The sequence below is a fragment of the Lagenorhynchus albirostris genome, chromosome 9, assembly GCF_949774975.1.
Source record: "Lagenorhynchus albirostris chromosome 9, mLagAlb1.1, whole genome shotgun sequence".
NCBI lineage: Eukaryota > Metazoa > Chordata > Mammalia > Artiodactyla > Delphinidae > Lagenorhynchus > Lagenorhynchus albirostris.
This window is the reverse complement of record NC_083103.1, coordinates 14,826,703-14,842,659: the sequence shown is the minus strand read 5'-3', so window position 1 is coordinate 14,842,659 and position 15,957 is coordinate 14,826,703. Positions and strand designations below refer to the sequence as shown.

The 15,957-nt window shown below is 53.6% G+C and overlaps 1 protein-coding gene across 3 annotated transcripts in view; it reads left to right on the top strand.

The window, feature by feature from the left end:
• The window catches only part of PRDM11 (PR/SET domain 11), an 82,617-nt gene that overhangs the window by 28,496 nt on the left and 38,164 nt on the right, over positions 1-15,957 (top strand). For 2 of the 3 annotated variants that reach the window (XM_060159342.1, XM_060159344.1), the window contains exons 1-3: positions 5,919-6,270; positions 6,625-6,728; positions 7,317-7,579. In XM_060159342.1, the coding sequence (XP_060015325.1) occupies positions 6,029-6,270; positions 6,625-6,728; positions 7,317-7,579 (609 nt within the window). In that variant the 5' untranslated portion in view covers positions 5,919-6,028. Of the gene's footprint in view, positions 1-5,918; positions 6,271-6,624; positions 6,729-7,316; positions 7,580-15,957 lie in introns of those variants that run through there. The other variant, XM_060159343.1, reaches the window with a different exon arrangement.

The following is a 15,957-nucleotide window of genomic DNA, read 5'->3' as shown; positions in this document are numbered from 1 at the left end:
CTTCCCGGACCAGGGCTTGAACCCGTGTCTCCTGCATTGGCAGGCGGATTCTTAACCACTGCGCCACCAGGGAAGCCCAAGGCCCTCTTTTAATGTCAAAAAAATTTCACCAACAGGCTCACCTGATGTGTGCTACACGTTTAAAATAATAAATAAAATGGACGATAAGAAGAACTAATATCTATAGAGTACCTATTATATGCCAGGCACTGTGCTCTGTAAAGCAGCCCTAGGAGGTAGGATCTGATATCTGTCCCATTGGACAGATGAGGAAACCGAGGTGGAGCAGGTAGTGAATTTTCTCAAGGTTACACAGCTTGTTGAGTGGCTGTGCTGGTATCAGTTGGTTAACAAAACACATGGTGCCGTAGGGCTTCTATGAATCAATAACACTGTTAAATAAATTTACCTTTAGTTCATCGCAAAAGTATCTACACACATTTGCAAATCTGTCTTGTGCATAAGTTCAAGGCATATAATCTGTTCTTTCCATAGGCAGAGCTTGCTGGACATATAAATCCAACAACTCCCTGTAATAATTCCATGCTTTCCCCCAATTATCCCCATGGTTTACTGTTAAGAACCACGTTGGAACTTTCATTTTTCAGGAAGGGGAAACTGAGGCTCAGGGCCAGGCAGGAACTTGCTCAGGATCACCTAAAAAGTTTATGGCACAGGGCCTTCCCTGGTGGCGCAGTGGTTAAGAATCTGCCTGCCAATGCAGGGGACACAGGTTCGAGCCCTGGTCCGGGAAGATCCCACATGCGGCCGAACAACCAAGCCCGTGCACCACAACTACTGAGCCTGCGCTCTAGAGCCCGGGAGCCACAGCTGCTGAAGCCCGTGCGCCTAGAGCCCGTGATCCGCAACGGGGGAGAGGCCACCGCCATGAGAAGCCCGCACACCGCAAGGAAGAGTAGCCCCCGCTCGCTGCAACTAGAGAAAAGCCTGCACGCAGCAACGAAGACCCAACGCAGCCATGAATAAGTAAATAAATAAAAGTTTATGGCACAGTCAGGACTGAGAGCCAAGGCTTGGGATACCCAGCCCAGGTCACTGTGTAACTTGGGCCAGCCACCTCACTGCGTGTCCCTTTGTCATCGGGGAGACAACACAGAATGCTGTGGGGGTACAAGAGCAGGCCTGCCAGGTTCTCCTGGCGCTAGCCTCTAGGGTACCCAAGTGGGTACAGGCCCCTGGTCCTCTGGCCACACTGGCTGCCGGGCATTCCAGGACCCTGGCAACCTGCCAAGAGTGAAAACAGAGCTGCAGGCTCCTGAGCCGCATTCTGCCCCCTCCTCTTGGGTCTGCATCTCATTGCTGGGTTTGCAACATGCCTAATCTCTGCGGGTGCAGACTCAGAGGAGCCAGCTGAGAGGGAGCATTGCCAGCAGCTTGGAGTCCTCTACGAGGCCTGCTGACCCCCACCCCCACCCCGCCCTCCCCTAAGCCCCTCTCTGGGCAAGCAGGGCCAGAGCAGTCTGCGGAAACAGTTGCTGGAGCTTCACCTGGCTGGGGCCTTACCGTGCCCGCTGAGCTGGACCTAATGAAGGACACAAGCCCGTGTTCTTCCTCTCTTCCCAAATGGAAGTTCATTCAGTCCTGCCACATCCCATCTTCTCCCTCCCTGCCCCCATGGCCTTCACTACAGACACAGAAAGGAGTTGTAATACACACCAGTTATGTAAGTGAGAGTTAATTCTGGTTCTCCAGGCAGCTGGACCCCTCCAAGAATGAAAAGAACTTAATTGTGCAGCCAGTCAATAAATAGGTATCAAATAATGAGTACTTTGTAACCCATCGTGTTTCCCTTTTTGCCTTAGCCGCCAGGAGGCTCAGAACTGAATGGAAAGCTCGATCACTAAACATCTTACCACAGATTCTGTGTATAACTGGCATCACTCCTCTCCATGAGGTCTCTGGTTGTTCAGCTGTCCTGCTGAGTATGAGTTTATGTTATAAATCGTCACAACTTTTTTAATGGGATGAAGGTGGGATGTAAATGAAAAATAAGACATGAAAGTACGTGGCCCACAGACATCTCTACTTTGAGATTCAAATGAATGCTTTTTTTTATCAGGGGATGTTTTCCCCAGGACCATTTAAGACTTAGAAAAATGTCTGTGTGCCTCTTCCCTCTGTCTCTCTGAGTCTCCCTCTCCCTTTCGACCTTTTTCTCCGATTTCCTCTCCTCTCCCTCTTCCCCTCCAGCCTTTATTCCCTTACTATTGCCTACTTCTCCCTCCTTTCCTTCGCCCCCAGTCTCTCTTCCCTCCATCCCCCCTCTCCTTTCTCTTCCTGCTCACCCCCTTGCCTCTGGCAGCCAGTTTAGAGCCAGTAAGGGATTAATATCCCTTCCAAACCCTTAGCACTTGGCTCTTTCCAAGACCTTGACCCAGCCTTTGCCTCAGTGATTTCTCTGGGGCAATTTTGATTATTTCCATTTTACCAAGGAAGACACTAAGGCCTAGAGAGTTGAAGTCACATGCCCATGGTTGCACAGCTTATACTTTACACTTATTATCAAATTCAGGCTCCAGGCCTCAGGAGTCTAATCCCATCACACTCTCACTGTCCCTCACTGCCTCTCGATGCCAGCCTCCCCCACCTTGCCTGGCAGAGGTCACGAGAAAGTACCCCATGAAGAGGGTTCAAAACAATAACCCACCCACCCTATCTCCCCCTCTGAGGTCTCTTACAGAGTTGAGATACTCAAAGGGGCCAGAAGAACATATTGGTGGGAGACAGTGAGTTATGACGGGTCATTGGGTCATGAATTAACTTGGCAAACATTTATTGAGAATATGCTATGTGATAGGCAAGGCTGAGACCCGGGTAAGGCAAGCAAGGCACCTAGGGGTGCAAAATTGAAGGAGGCACTCAGTCTCAGGTGCCAGCCCTGCAAGCGCATGACCCTGAGAATGGGTGCCTCCTTAAAGTTCATGCCCTAGCATATGGCTTGTCTTTCACTTGTTCTGCCCTGACGTCAGGCACTCACTGTTACAAGTGCTGGCCATTCAGTGGTGAGCAAAAAGGCCTGCCCTCTGCCCTTGGGGAGCTTCTAATCTATTATGGGAAACAGATATTCATCAAATAATCATACTGACAGAAGACTGCTCTAAGAGTGACAAGTGTCATGAGGAAAGGGACATGGGGCTAGAGAGGGTATTATGGGTGGGGGGACAGTGAGGGCTGAAGAATAGGTAGGAGTTTTCCAGGTGTGTTCCAGGTGGAATACACAGCAAGTTCACAGGCCCCCCTGGCAGGGTGGAGCATGGCATACAGGTGAAGCCGGGGGAGGGCAGAGGGGCTAGAACAGGAGAGCTCAATGCAAAATGGTCCCGAGCGGTCAGTTCCTATGATAGTGGCAGAGTCTGCAAATGACTGACTTAAAATAAATCCAATCCAAAGGAGAGAATTCAAAGCCACTCCTTAATGATGTCACACATACCCATCTTCCTGATGAGCTTTACTCAGTGGATGTATAGAGACGGTGCCTAGCTCCCTAGCTCCCTCCAAACACGTCTCTGTCGGTTTAATACAGCAACGTCTGTGATAGAATCTAATACTTGACACATTTTCCCGATGAAGAAATGGAAGCACAGAGAAGTTAGACAGCCTGCTGCCCAGGTCAGCTCGGGCTGTCATAACAAAATGCCGTAAACTGGGTGGCTTACACACCAGACACTTATTTCTTACAGTTCAGGAGGCTGGGAAGTCCAAGATCAAGGTGCTGGCTAATTTGATTCCTGGTGAAGGCTCTCTTCCTGGCTTGCAGACTGTTGCCTTCCTACTGTCCTCACCTGGTGGAGAGAGGGGGCGCTCTGGTGTCTCTTCCCCTTCTTTAAGGGCACCAGCCTTATTAGATTAGGGCCCCATCCTTGTGACCTCATTTAACCTTTATCACCCCCTCGCAGGCCCTGTCTCCAAATACAGGCACACTGCGGGTTAGGGCATCCAACATAGGGATTATGGATTTTTTTTTTTTTTTTTTCTGAGGGGGCACATACAAACATTCAGTCCTTAACACCTGCCTAGGGTCACAGAGCCAATAGCTGGCATTTGAACACAAGCAGTGGGCTCTGGGAGCCCAGGCTCCTAAACTCTAGACCAGCTGCCTCAGGATGTGTTGCGTGTAAATGTTGTCCATGCGGTTGAGAGGTGCTCCTTAGGGCAGGGGTGTTGTGACTGTTTATAAATCCACTGGGTCCTGCCCCCACCTGGCAGCTGCACCTATGTGCTGAGTCCTGAACCCACCCCAGGGTGATTCGGGTGATACTTCTAGAAGAAGACTGGACTGAGGGTGTGGCGTGAAAGTGAACCAGTCCTGAAACAAAACGCTTACATTTCGGGGTCCTGCTGTTTCCCATTTACTCAGAGGAGGCCCTAGGCTCCAGTGCAGACTTCGCCAGGAATGGGCTGCGTGACCTTGGGCGAGTCACTGGACGTCTTCCAGCTCTAGGTTCCTGCCTCGCTGACTCCCAATCCCTGCCCACCTCACGGGTGGCTTGGGGGCCATTTCGTGGGCTATGAGGTCAGCCAAGCACCAACCTTGGGGCCCCTCGCAGACGCTGGTCCCCACCCTAGGCCGCGCAGGCGGGGAAGGGGCGGGCTTGCGGTGCGTGGCCGGCGACTTGGGTGTCGCTGGCGCTCTGGCCGCGCCGCAGGCCGCGCTGCCGCCGTGCCGAGTGGGCTGCGGAGGCTGGGAGGGCGCGCGGTGGGCCGCGGGGCCCAGCCTCCCCGGCGCTATCATCCTCACCAGACGCCCGCGAGGCGCCCCCCGGCCCGCGTGGGGGCCGAGGCCCGCGGGAGGGGCTGGAATTCCTCCCAGGCGGGGCCCCCTCCCGGGCGCCCGCTTCCTCTCGCTCCCCGCGCGCCCCCCTCCCGGCCGCCAGCCAACTGCGTGCCCCCGGGGCCGGCAAGAAGCCACATGCCCCCGCAAGGAATGCCGGGCCTGGCGGGCGGGGGGCGGGCGCTGGGCAGGGCCGGGCTGGGCAGGGAGCGCCCCGCCGGGAAGGTTGGTGAGAGGGAGAGCGCGAGCCCGCGCCCTCCCCGGCCCCCCGCGCCGCCCCTGCTCCCGGCCGGTGCGCAGTGCCGGCCGGATCTCGGGATCTCACACTTTCCCAGCCGGACACGCAGCCGGGATGACCCGCGGGCTTCAGGAGCTGGGGGTCCCTGGGGGGACGGTGGGGGGCTGGGGCGGGGCTTCTCGGCCCGGCCCGGGCCTCCCCCGCCCCCCTCCGCGCGCCCCCAGTCCCCGCCGGCTCGGAGAAGGGGGCAGGCCGTCACGTTTCCCCACACCCCTCCCGCTGCCGGCGGCTTTGGGGCCCCGGTGGGGAGCAGGGGGCTGATTAGCCGAGGAGCAGGGGTGTGGCCAGCGGGGCCCCGGGTAGTGAGTCACACACGCTGCTCGCCCAGTCCGGGGGCCGAGCGCGCTCCCAGCCCGAGCTGAGCGCTGTTCTGGCCAGAAGAGTGTCCCCGGGCTTGGCATGAGGACCCTGGGGTGCCAAGGGAGGGGCTGAAGCCCAGCGCGGTGGTGGAGGAGGGCGGTAAGCTGCGGGCTAGGGAGACTCCCCTAGAGAGAGCTGGGTGGGGCTTGGAGTCAGGGCCGGCCCACACGGGGACCCCCAGGCCCCGCCTGTACCTGCTCTGAGCTGGCGAAGCGAGCCTGGCTGCATTCCCTGGAAGCCCCTGGGTGAGGGGCTGTGCAGCCAGGCGCTCGGGGCCCATTTCATCTGCCTGCCCCCTTTGGCCCCAGCTGGACTTGAGTCGATCCCTCCCCTGCTCCCCATTGCAGGGTTTTGTGCAGAGGCTCCTGTGGGTCCCTCGTACCCTTTGCTCTTTGGTCTTGGGGTACAGGCTGTGCTTCTCAGCCCTGCCTCCTGGCCTGAGCTACTCCCGGCCCCTGACCCCATGGGGCTGGTGGCTCCAGTCGTCCCCAGGACCAGCCCGGGATAGAAATGGCATTTCCTCTTGGCTGGGCTACAGCTGTTTTTGTTGTCTGTGTTCTCAAGCGCTTCCTCTGGGGATGGCAGGGAGGGTAACCAGACTCCAGGAGACCCCCGCTTGCCCTCTCTGCCACTCACCCCTCTTCCCCTGTCTCTTTGATCCTCTTCCTGTGGTGGTCCCGCCTTCGCGTCCCCAGGACAGAATGACTGAGAACATGAAGGAGTGCTTGGCGCAGACCAAGGCAGCCGTGGGGGAGATGGTGACGGTGGTGAAGACAGAGGTCTGCTCACCGCTCCGCGACCAGGAGTATGGCCAACCCTGGTGAGGCCCCAATGTGGGGACAGGCGAGGGAGAAGGGGGGGAGCATTGCTGGGCTGGGTTGATGGGAGACCCTGGGAAGACATCCCATGCTTTACTCATCTTCCATACTCTGCTCTGGGCAACTCCTAGGACCAGGGGTGAGCACAGGCTCTAGAAAAACCCAAGTAGTGGCCCAAGAAAGCCTGAACCCAGGTCTCAGGACTCCTACCTTTCCACTACCCACTGCACTGAACAAGCAGGTGGGCTGGGGTTCCTCCACCTGCCTCACATCCGGTCACGTCCTCGGTTTCCCTGCCCAGCAGCCTCTCACTCTGATCGCTTTGTGCTTTCTCTACTGGCCCCTGTCCTGGCCAGCTCTAGGAGACCAGACCCCTCCGCCATGGAAGTGGAGCCCAGGAAACTGAAGGGGAAGCGTGACCTCATCATGCCCAAAAGCTTCCAGCAAGTGGACTTCTGGTGTAAGTGGAGCTTGGGGCTACTCTTGGCCACTCTGCGTGCCCTTCACCGCCCCCCCACTCCCCCCCCCCATCCCATCTCTGCTTAGGGAATTTGCAGTGAGAATACTGAAGATAGACACTCACCTATTATGTACCAGACACAGGTCCAGGCCTCAGTTAATCCTCACCGTTAGCCACTGAGGTGTCCATTATTTGGTCCCATTTTCCAGGGGAGGACACTGAGACTGGGTGAGGGTTCAGTACCACCTGCGTCAGGTCCCACAGCTCACAGATGCACAGCTGCAATTCAAACCCAGACCTATTTGACTCCAGTCATGATCTTTCTTCTATTTTTTCAAACTGGCTTCCTTGGTGTTGGTGGGTGTGTCCTTTGAGTCCCCAGGGAGGGGAGTGAGTTATCACTACTGAAGACTCAGGGGCCTGTGACTGGCTGGGGTGGAGCCAGGGCTGGGACTCCCGAGTCCCATGCTGTGTACTTTGCACTGGCTCACGCTGTCCTCAGGGTGGGCCTCCCATCAGCCCCTCAGCCACCTCCATGGGGGTCCTACCTCCCAACTGAGGCTCTCTTTCCTCTTTCCATCCCTCCAGTCTGCGAGTCCTGCCAGGAGTACTTTGTGGATGAGTGCCCGAACCATGGTCCCCCGGTGTTTGTGTCCGACACGCCGGTGCCTGTGGGCATCCCAGACCGGGCGGCCCTCACCATCCCCCAGGGCATGGAGGTGGTCAAGGAAGCCAGTGGGGAGAATGACGTGCGTTGCATAAATGAGGTCATCCCCAAGGGCCACATCTTCGGCCCCTATGAGGGGCAGATCTCCACCCAGGACAAATCAGCTGGCTTCTTCTCGTGGCTGGTGAGTGTCTCCTGGGCTGTGCCTCGGAAAAGGGTGCCACGAACATGGAAGGAAACCAGCAGGGGGAGCCATACGCTGGCCCAGCCTGGCCCAGAGCTTTTCTGCCATCACTCCTGGACACGTGGATGATGGATCTTGCTGTCCCCTTGCCCCTGTGACCCTTGGTAGCCAAGGGCCATGCGGAGGAGCCCCATCTGGCAGTAGTCAGCGGAATCAGTGGTGGGGCAATTTCTCCATGAATCCTCGTGCGCGTGTCTGGCGGGCCATTCTATGACATTTATGAAGGGTTTACCCCAGCCCTCCTCTGGAGTGGGTGACCTGGAGCATAGCATGACGTTCAGCTAAAAAAGCAGTGATATCCGATGCTAGAGGTAAAGCTTCCAACAAGACAGGCACGGCCCCTGCCCTCTGGGAGTGGACAGTCTGGTGGGAAGCACAGGCAGTGAACAAATACATGCGCATGTGACAAATTGCTACTGAAGGGGGAATACAGGACGCTCTGGGTACACAGGGAGATGGCAGCGTTCACAGAGCTCTGGGATTTGGGGCCTGGAGCCTGAGTTCATCATGTCAGCCGGTTTGCTAATTACTATCTAATGTGACCTTGGATGAGTCATTGAACCTCTCTGTGCCAGGATAATCATAGCGGATGGTGAAGATGAAATGAGTTAATGCTGCAAAGTTCTTAGAATCGTGCTTGCCTTTAGTAAGCACGCAGTGACTGTCAGCTATTATTGTTGTTCTTGGCCTACTTGAGGGGTTTGGTCAAGACTTCCTCTGGTCTGAGACTTGAAGAATGAGTAGCAGTTAGTAGAAGGGGGATGGAAAAATGCTCCATGTAGGCAGAACAGCTGAGAGAGAGGAACCTAAGAAGTCCGGTGGGGCAGCAGCAGTGAGCCTGAGAGGCAGAGCGGCGAGAATTGGCAGGAGAGGGAGGTGGGAGCCAGATCATGCTGTGTTTCATAGGCCGTGACAAGTGCATCCTTCATCCTGTGGGTCAGGGGAAGCCATCGGAACGTTTCAAGCAGAGGTGTGACGTGGTAGGTTGCAGAATGGAGAATTGGGATTCTAGGTAAAAGGCTGGAGTGGGAGTTCGCATCTGGAAAGATGGTGGCTTAAACTCAAGTGCTAAAGGTGGGCACGTTTGAGAGATTTAGCGGGGGAGAATCCCCGAGATTCGTTGATAGACAGGATGTGAAGGTGAGGAAGAGGGATTTTCAGATTCGAAAATTATCAGTGATGACTTTCAGGCACCAAACTTGACCACAGATAGGGGGACATGGGACAGTAGAGACAGGCAGGCTGGGGGTAGGAAGATGATTCATTTATCTTTAAATAAACACCTCTTGAAGGTCTGCTTTGTGTCAAGCACTGGGCTGGCTCTGGGGACACAATGGTGGACCAGATCAGACATCAGTTCTGCCCTCATAGAATTTACTGTGGGGAAGATGGAAGAAATTAAAGAATAAGATAAGCATCAATAAATGTAACATTATGGGGCTTCCCTGGTGGCCCAGTGGTTGAGAGTCCGCCTGCCGATGCAGGGGACACGGGTTCGTGCCCCGGTCCGGGAAGATCCCACATGCCGTGGAGCGGCTGGGCCCTTGAGCCATGGCCGCTGAGCCTGCGCGTCCAGAGCCTGTGCTCCGCAACGGGAGAGGCCCCAACGGTGAGAGGCCCGCGTACCGCACAAATAAATAAATAAATAAATAAAAATAGATGTAACATTATGGCTCTGAAAGGTAATGGAGCGACAGTGGGGCTAGGAGAAAAGTGCTCAACCAAGGGATGTGATGGGGCCAGGAGTTGGGGAAGACTTCCTAACAGTTGAGCTGTGATTGAAGGAGGAGAATTCCCACCGGGTGATGCTTGGTGAGGGGCATCAAGATGGATGGAGCACCAGGAGCAAAGGTCCTGTGGCAGAAGGGAGCACGTTTGAGCAACTGGGCGGTCAGTGTGCCTGGAGTGCAGCAAACGTGGCCTGGAAGAGACCGCGGCTGGGTCACGTAGGGCCCAGTGGGCCAGACTGGGACTTCCGTTCTCCATTTTCAGAACAGCGGAAAGCTTTCATTTATGTTTTGAAAGGGTGACTTTGGCTGCAGGCTGGAGAACTGATGGGGTGGAGGCATTGGTCAAGAATGGACGTCTGCACCCCAGTCGGAGGACTGTGTTCGTTCTTGAAGTCAGTGACGGTGGAGGGTTGAGCTAGGGTGGGGCAGAGACATGGAGACAAGTGAACTGGTTTGTGAACTACTTCAGAGGTGAAAGAGATTTGACTTGCGAAGAGACCTATTGGCCCAAGTAAGGGAGAGGGAAGTGTCATGAACAACTCCGGCAGCGTTCCTCTCCCTACAGGTCAGGAATGGTGAATTTCTGTGAGAAATAGGGAACGCCAGAAGGGGACTGGGTTGAGGGGAAGATCCTGATTTTGGTTTGGGGCTTGTTGAGTTTGGAGTGATGCCTTGGCTATCTTGTTGAGTGATGCCAAGATATCCAAGTAGTGATATCAACTAGGCAGCTTTATATATATGGGTTCAGAGCTTGGAAAGGACGACTGGAGATGTTACTTCATGAGTCACCTGTGCATAGGTGATCCGTGGGGCCAGAGGGCTGGAGGGCAGCCCCCAGGGAGAACGGGCTGAGCGAGAGGTGCAACAGCCTGAGGACTAAGCTTTGAGGAACTTCAACGGTGAGCGCTCCAGCAGGGGAGCTCGATCCTGCAGGGGAGCCAGAGCAAGAGTGGCCTGAGGGGGGAAGGCCAGAATGTCCAGCAATGTCCAGCTCTGCTGAGAAGCCAAGCAAGAGAAGGGCTCGAAAGCATTCACTGGATTTAGTGCAGGGAAGTCATTGGTGACTTTAGCAAGAGCTGTTACTATAAGCCAGTGGTTGTCAACCTGGGGCAATTTATACCCCCCACCCCCTTTCTGGGGTAGTTGGAAATGTCTGGATTTTTTTTTTTTTTTTTTTTTGCCATCACAACTTAAGATGGAGATATGCTACTGGCATCTAGAAGTAAGAGGCCAGGGATGCTGCTAAACCTTTTATAATACATAGGACAACCTCCTACAACAAAGAATGATCTGGCCTCAGTTGTCAACAGTACCAGGGCTGAGAAATCCTGCAGAAGAGTAATGAGATGGGAACCTCATTAGAATGGAGGTGACTGGTGTAGTCACTTCTCAGAAGTTTGATTAGAAATACGTGGAGGAGAGAGACAGGAAGGGTGATGGCTGAGGGAAGACTGGGGTCAAGGGAGTTTGTTAATGAGACATTAACTTCCTTAAAAAACCCAATGGAGGGAGTCCTGCTGAAGAAATGATTGAATATACAGTAGAGATAAGGCGTGATGGGTAAGCTTTTATATTACCTAAGAAGGTTCACATGGAGACACTGGCTGTAGAAAGGAGGTGGGCCAACATTTTGTCTGTCCCTGGAGGGATATCCTAGAGATTTGGAGCAGGTGAAGGGAGGTGACTATAGTAGGCCAAACAATGGCTCTCCAAAGATGGCCATGTCCAGATCCCTGGAACTTGTGAATGTGTTATCTTACATGGTAAAAGGAACTTTGCACATGTGATCAAGTTAAGGACCTTGAGATGGAGAAATTATCTTGGCTTAGCGGGGTGGGCCCACTGCAGTTACAAGCATCTTTATGAGAGGGAGGCAGGAGAGTTAGAGTCAGAGAGAAAAGATTGGAAGACCCTATGCTGTTGGCCTTGAAGATGGAGAAGGAGCCAGGAGCTAAGGCCTGCAGAGTCTACAAAAGGCCAGGAAGCAGAGTCTTCCCTCAAGCCACCTGAAAAAACCTCAGCCCTGCCAACACCTTGATTTTAGGCTTCCTTACTTCCAGAAAAGGAAGACAATAAGTTTGTGTTGTTTTCAGCCACCGTGTTTGTGGCCGTTTGTTACAGCCGTAGTAGGGCACTAATCCGGTGGGCTTGTGTTTGGGGGGACGTCTGCTAAAATGTGCAGAGAGGTGGTAGCCTGAGACTGAGGAGAAGGCGAGTTCAGGTTGGGATGGGTAGAGATGGAGATGCCCTCGAGATGCCCAGGTGGCGCTGTCCCGAGGCACGTCGGTGTGTGTGGGTCAGCAGCCGAGGGCAGATGCCTGCGTATGGAGGGAAAACCAAGCATATAAATATATGCAGCGGAAGCCCTGGGAAGGGTTGAGCAGTGGGGTCAGTGCTGCAGAGGGCGAGAAGCTTGGGGATCGAGAGCCCATTGGCACACAGGTCTTGGTGTCCTTGGCAGGGGAAGTTTCACGGGTGGAAGCCACATTGCCGTGGATCGAGATGTGAGTGGGAGGTGAGGAGGGGGAGCCAGCAAGGGTGATTGGCTTGTTTTCAAAGTCTGGCTGCTCATTGAGCAATTATTATATGCCAGGTGTATACCACATTCTCCCTCAAAACAGTCCCACAGGTGGAGGTGGCTGCCCTTCTCGTTCAGATAAGGGAACCCGGGACTGAAGAGGTCAAGCAAGCAGCCCCAACTCCCGTAGCTGGTACCTGGCAGACCTTGGGTTCCTTCAAAGACAGCATCCCTTCGTGATGCCTGGGGCTTTAAGGAGTTCCATCATGGGGAGACATGCCTAAGGAGGGGGAGCAGTGAATGTGGTTATGTGTCCAAATTCAATCTATCCTCACAGACACAGAGCAACTCCCATGCACTGGGCACTGAGCAGGAAGTTCTGGAGGTAACACAAATACAAGAAGTTTGCTCTCTGTTTTTTGGGTGTTTTTATTTTGCGGTATGCGGGCCTCTCACCGCCGTGGCCTCTCCCATTGCGGAGCACAGGCTCTGGACACGCAGGCTCAGCGGCCATGGCTCACGGGCCCAGCATGTGGGATCCTCCCGGACCAGGGCACGAACCCTCGTCCCCTGCATTGGCAGGCGGACTCTCAACCACTGCGCCACCAGGGAAGCCCTGCTCTCTGTTTTTACAGAGCCTTTGGTTCAGCCACAGGGAGCGGGGACTGAGGTAGATGGGAAGGCAGGAGGCCTATTCCCGACCCAGAGTTTTGCTGGTGATTGTGGTGCTGCAGTAGGCTGTAGGGGTAGGCAGAAGGGGAGTTGGTTTTGGCTGGGCAAATTGGGGATGGGTTTTGAAGGATGGGTAGGAGTTCAGCAGAGGAGGCTGATGCCTTCTCAGCCTGCAGGAAAATCTCAGGGGAGAAAAATCTAGCGTCATGCCCAGGGAAGGGCTAGTAGGGTCCCCTTCTTTCCCATCAGAGTCTACCCTTTGGGACAGCCCAGCCGGGAAAGGTTGGAGTCTCTAAAGCAGATAGCTTCCCCAGGTTCGTGGTCTGGCATGGGTCCGGGTCCAGAGAAAAGGGATAATAGGAAGCTCTGGAGTTTGCAGCGTGATCATAGACCAGCTCCATCTGTTCGTGGCCTGTCGTTCAGGGGCAGGGCCAGAGGCAGCAGTGTTGCTTCCTTGGAGGTTCCTTCCACGGGCCTCTGAGCTGCGGCATACGCATGGGTGCAGGGACAGTATGGCTGGAGGTCGCAGGACCACGTGGAGGCTTTGACCTTTGTGATGCAGAGAAGTGAGAGACGTTGAAGCCTGTGTGTGTGTCTGTGTGTCTGTCCTCAGTTGCAGCCTCAGCTGGGGAAAAGCAGGAATGAGGAACAGCTCTGCCTGCTCAGACGATGGGTTGGCTGAATGGTGCGAGGGGGGGAAAGGTGGGCTGAACCACGGCCCTGACTTTGGACCAGGATCCGGAAACTCCACATCCTAAATAAACTGCATTCATCTGTCAAATCCTGTCCCAAAGCTATACTTGTCTGTTCTTGACCTTCTGCCTGCCTTCCAAAGCTCTGGCCTCCATCCAACACAACACATTTCCTTCCATAACTCAGTGTATAGAGTCCCCTCCAGCAGAAACGATGGTGGTGCTGTAAGGATAAGCGTAGCCGTTAATGCTTATTGAGCGCCTACTTCGTGTCTGGGTCTGTACCCAGCACTTCACAGGATGGTCTCATTTGGTCCTGGCGATGCCCCTGTGAAGCAGGTATTGTTCTATCCATTGCACAGCTGAGAAGACTGAGGCCTGGAGAGGATGAGTCATTCTGCACAAAGCTAAACGGCTAGTGAGTAGCTGAGCTGGGGTTCCAACCTGGGCAGGGTGCTTCCAGAACCCACCTTCTCGTTCGGCCTCCTGGTCCTCTCCACCTGCCTTACTTGTCGGGCCTATGCCTACATCCTGGCCTTGGTCGACTCTGTTCCACTCATCCTTCCTGCCCAGTACAAGGTCCCTGTCCATCTCCCCTCAACCTGGAGGAAAGCTGGTCCCGCTGCGTACAGTGTGCTGCAGGGACAGGGCCCGGGTTTAGATGAACCAAATAGCCATTTCCACTTTGCATCTCTCCTTCATGGCCTGGCCTCCTTGGAAGGAGTTTTGCTCTCACTTCTGACTGTTTAGAAAAGAAATTCCACTTCCTCTGCTTACTCATCTCACTGGAAATCACAGACTCCATAAGTCATTGCCAAGGTTGCCAGGCTGCCCTCAGGCACTGCAGGCCAGAGACGATGCTGCAGGCATGAGATGCTTGGGGAGCGCCAGGCAGCCATATGGTTTGGTAAGAGGCAGAGAAAGAGGAGGCCAGCACAGGGTTTCTGTTTCAGCTTTTCACTGAGACCCAGTCTGGTTCCAGAAGGGATTTAGGGCAGCCTAGCAGCATATATCAAATATAACATGATAGCATATTAAAACTGAGAGAGAGAGAAGAAAGAAAAACAAGGGTGGAGACCCTAAATGGAGCCAGGAATGAGGCTAAAAATGCATACCATAATGACCTGTGCGTGCACTTTTAGCTATAGAAGGTCCCAGTCCGGCAGCCACTGGGAAAAGGCAAGCCTGCTTAGCTACCAGTACTTTCTGGCCATAACTCGAGAAGTCCCAGGTAGCTCCCGAGGAGGTCTCCTTTTCTGGGTAGAGGCTGGATGGGAGATTTCCCAGGCCTCCTTATAGAGAGGACACTGTGTGGTGGGATTGTTCCCCCGCAGTCAGCCAGCCTCTCTGCCTGCCAGGCTCCTACTGTTCTGGGGAGAAGCAGACGTGAAATGGGGTTTCAGTGTTTTCCATTTCAGCTTCCATCGTAAAAATGGAGATTTATTTTAAAACTTGAAATTGGATGTGCAAAAGCTCATGACGCCCTCCAGAACAGAGTCTGAGAAACCCCGAGTAGCTGGGATAGATGAAGTGTTGAGCCGACAGTTGCAACAGTGCAAGATGTCAGCGGGAGCAGGGGGTGGGGTGGGGCTCAGAGAAGGGAAGAACAAGGGGCTGGTCCAGGAAGGAAAGAAGGCCCATTTGAAACAGGTTGGGCTTCTGTGTGTGTGTGAGAGTCTGAGCAAGTGAGTTTCATGCTTATTTGTTAATTTCTATTAACTCTTTATTCTGAAATTTTCAAACTCTACAGAAGTATGAGAATAGTATGATCAACAGCCACACACCCTGCATCTAGATTCGCCCGCTGCTAACATTTTATAACAATTGCTTCAGTCTCTCTCCATATATCTACCTACAGGCACGTGCACGCACGCGCGCGCGCACACACATTCTTTTTCGTTTGGTTTTTCTGAACTGTTTGAGACGTAGTTCCAGACATCAGGCTTCACGGGCTCTGCAGTGTCTGTCACCGCTACCCAGCTCTGCCTTTGTACCATGAAAGCAGCCGTAGACAGCACATGAATGAATGAGCGTTGCTGGGTTCCAATAAAACTTTATTTGTAAGCACTGACATGTGAATTTCATATAAGTTCAAATGAAATTTGAGTTTCACAAGTTTTGAAAATCAAACAAATGAAATTATACGCAAAAATTTTTTTTCAATTATTAAAAAAACAACAAGCAAAACCACACTTAGCTCACAGGCTGTATAAAAATAGATGAGGAGCTGGGTTTGACCTGCCGGCAGTAGTTTGCTGACCCCTGTCCTGTATAATCACAATATAATTATTATATTCAGGAAATTTAACCATGGATACAGTACTGTCTCAACTACAATCCATCTTCAGATTTTCCCAATTGCCTTGCGTAACGGCCTTGGTAGTTTTCCCTCCATTCAGGACCCGCTCAAGCATCACACATTGCATTTACTTGTCATGTCTCATTAGTCTCCTTTATTCCAGAACAGTTTCCCTGCATTGTGTTTTCTCTTTCACGATATCGCTGCTTTGGAAGAGTTCAGGACAGTTGTTTGTAGAACGTTCCACAGTTTAGATTTGTCTGATTGTTTCCTCATGATAGGTTCAGATTATAGATTTTTTGGCACAGAGGGTGTTTTGTCTTTCGCACTGCAGATAGCAGGAACACGTGACGTCCGTTTGTCTTCTCTTTAACCCAGTGCTTTTAGCAACTATTGATGATTCTTGC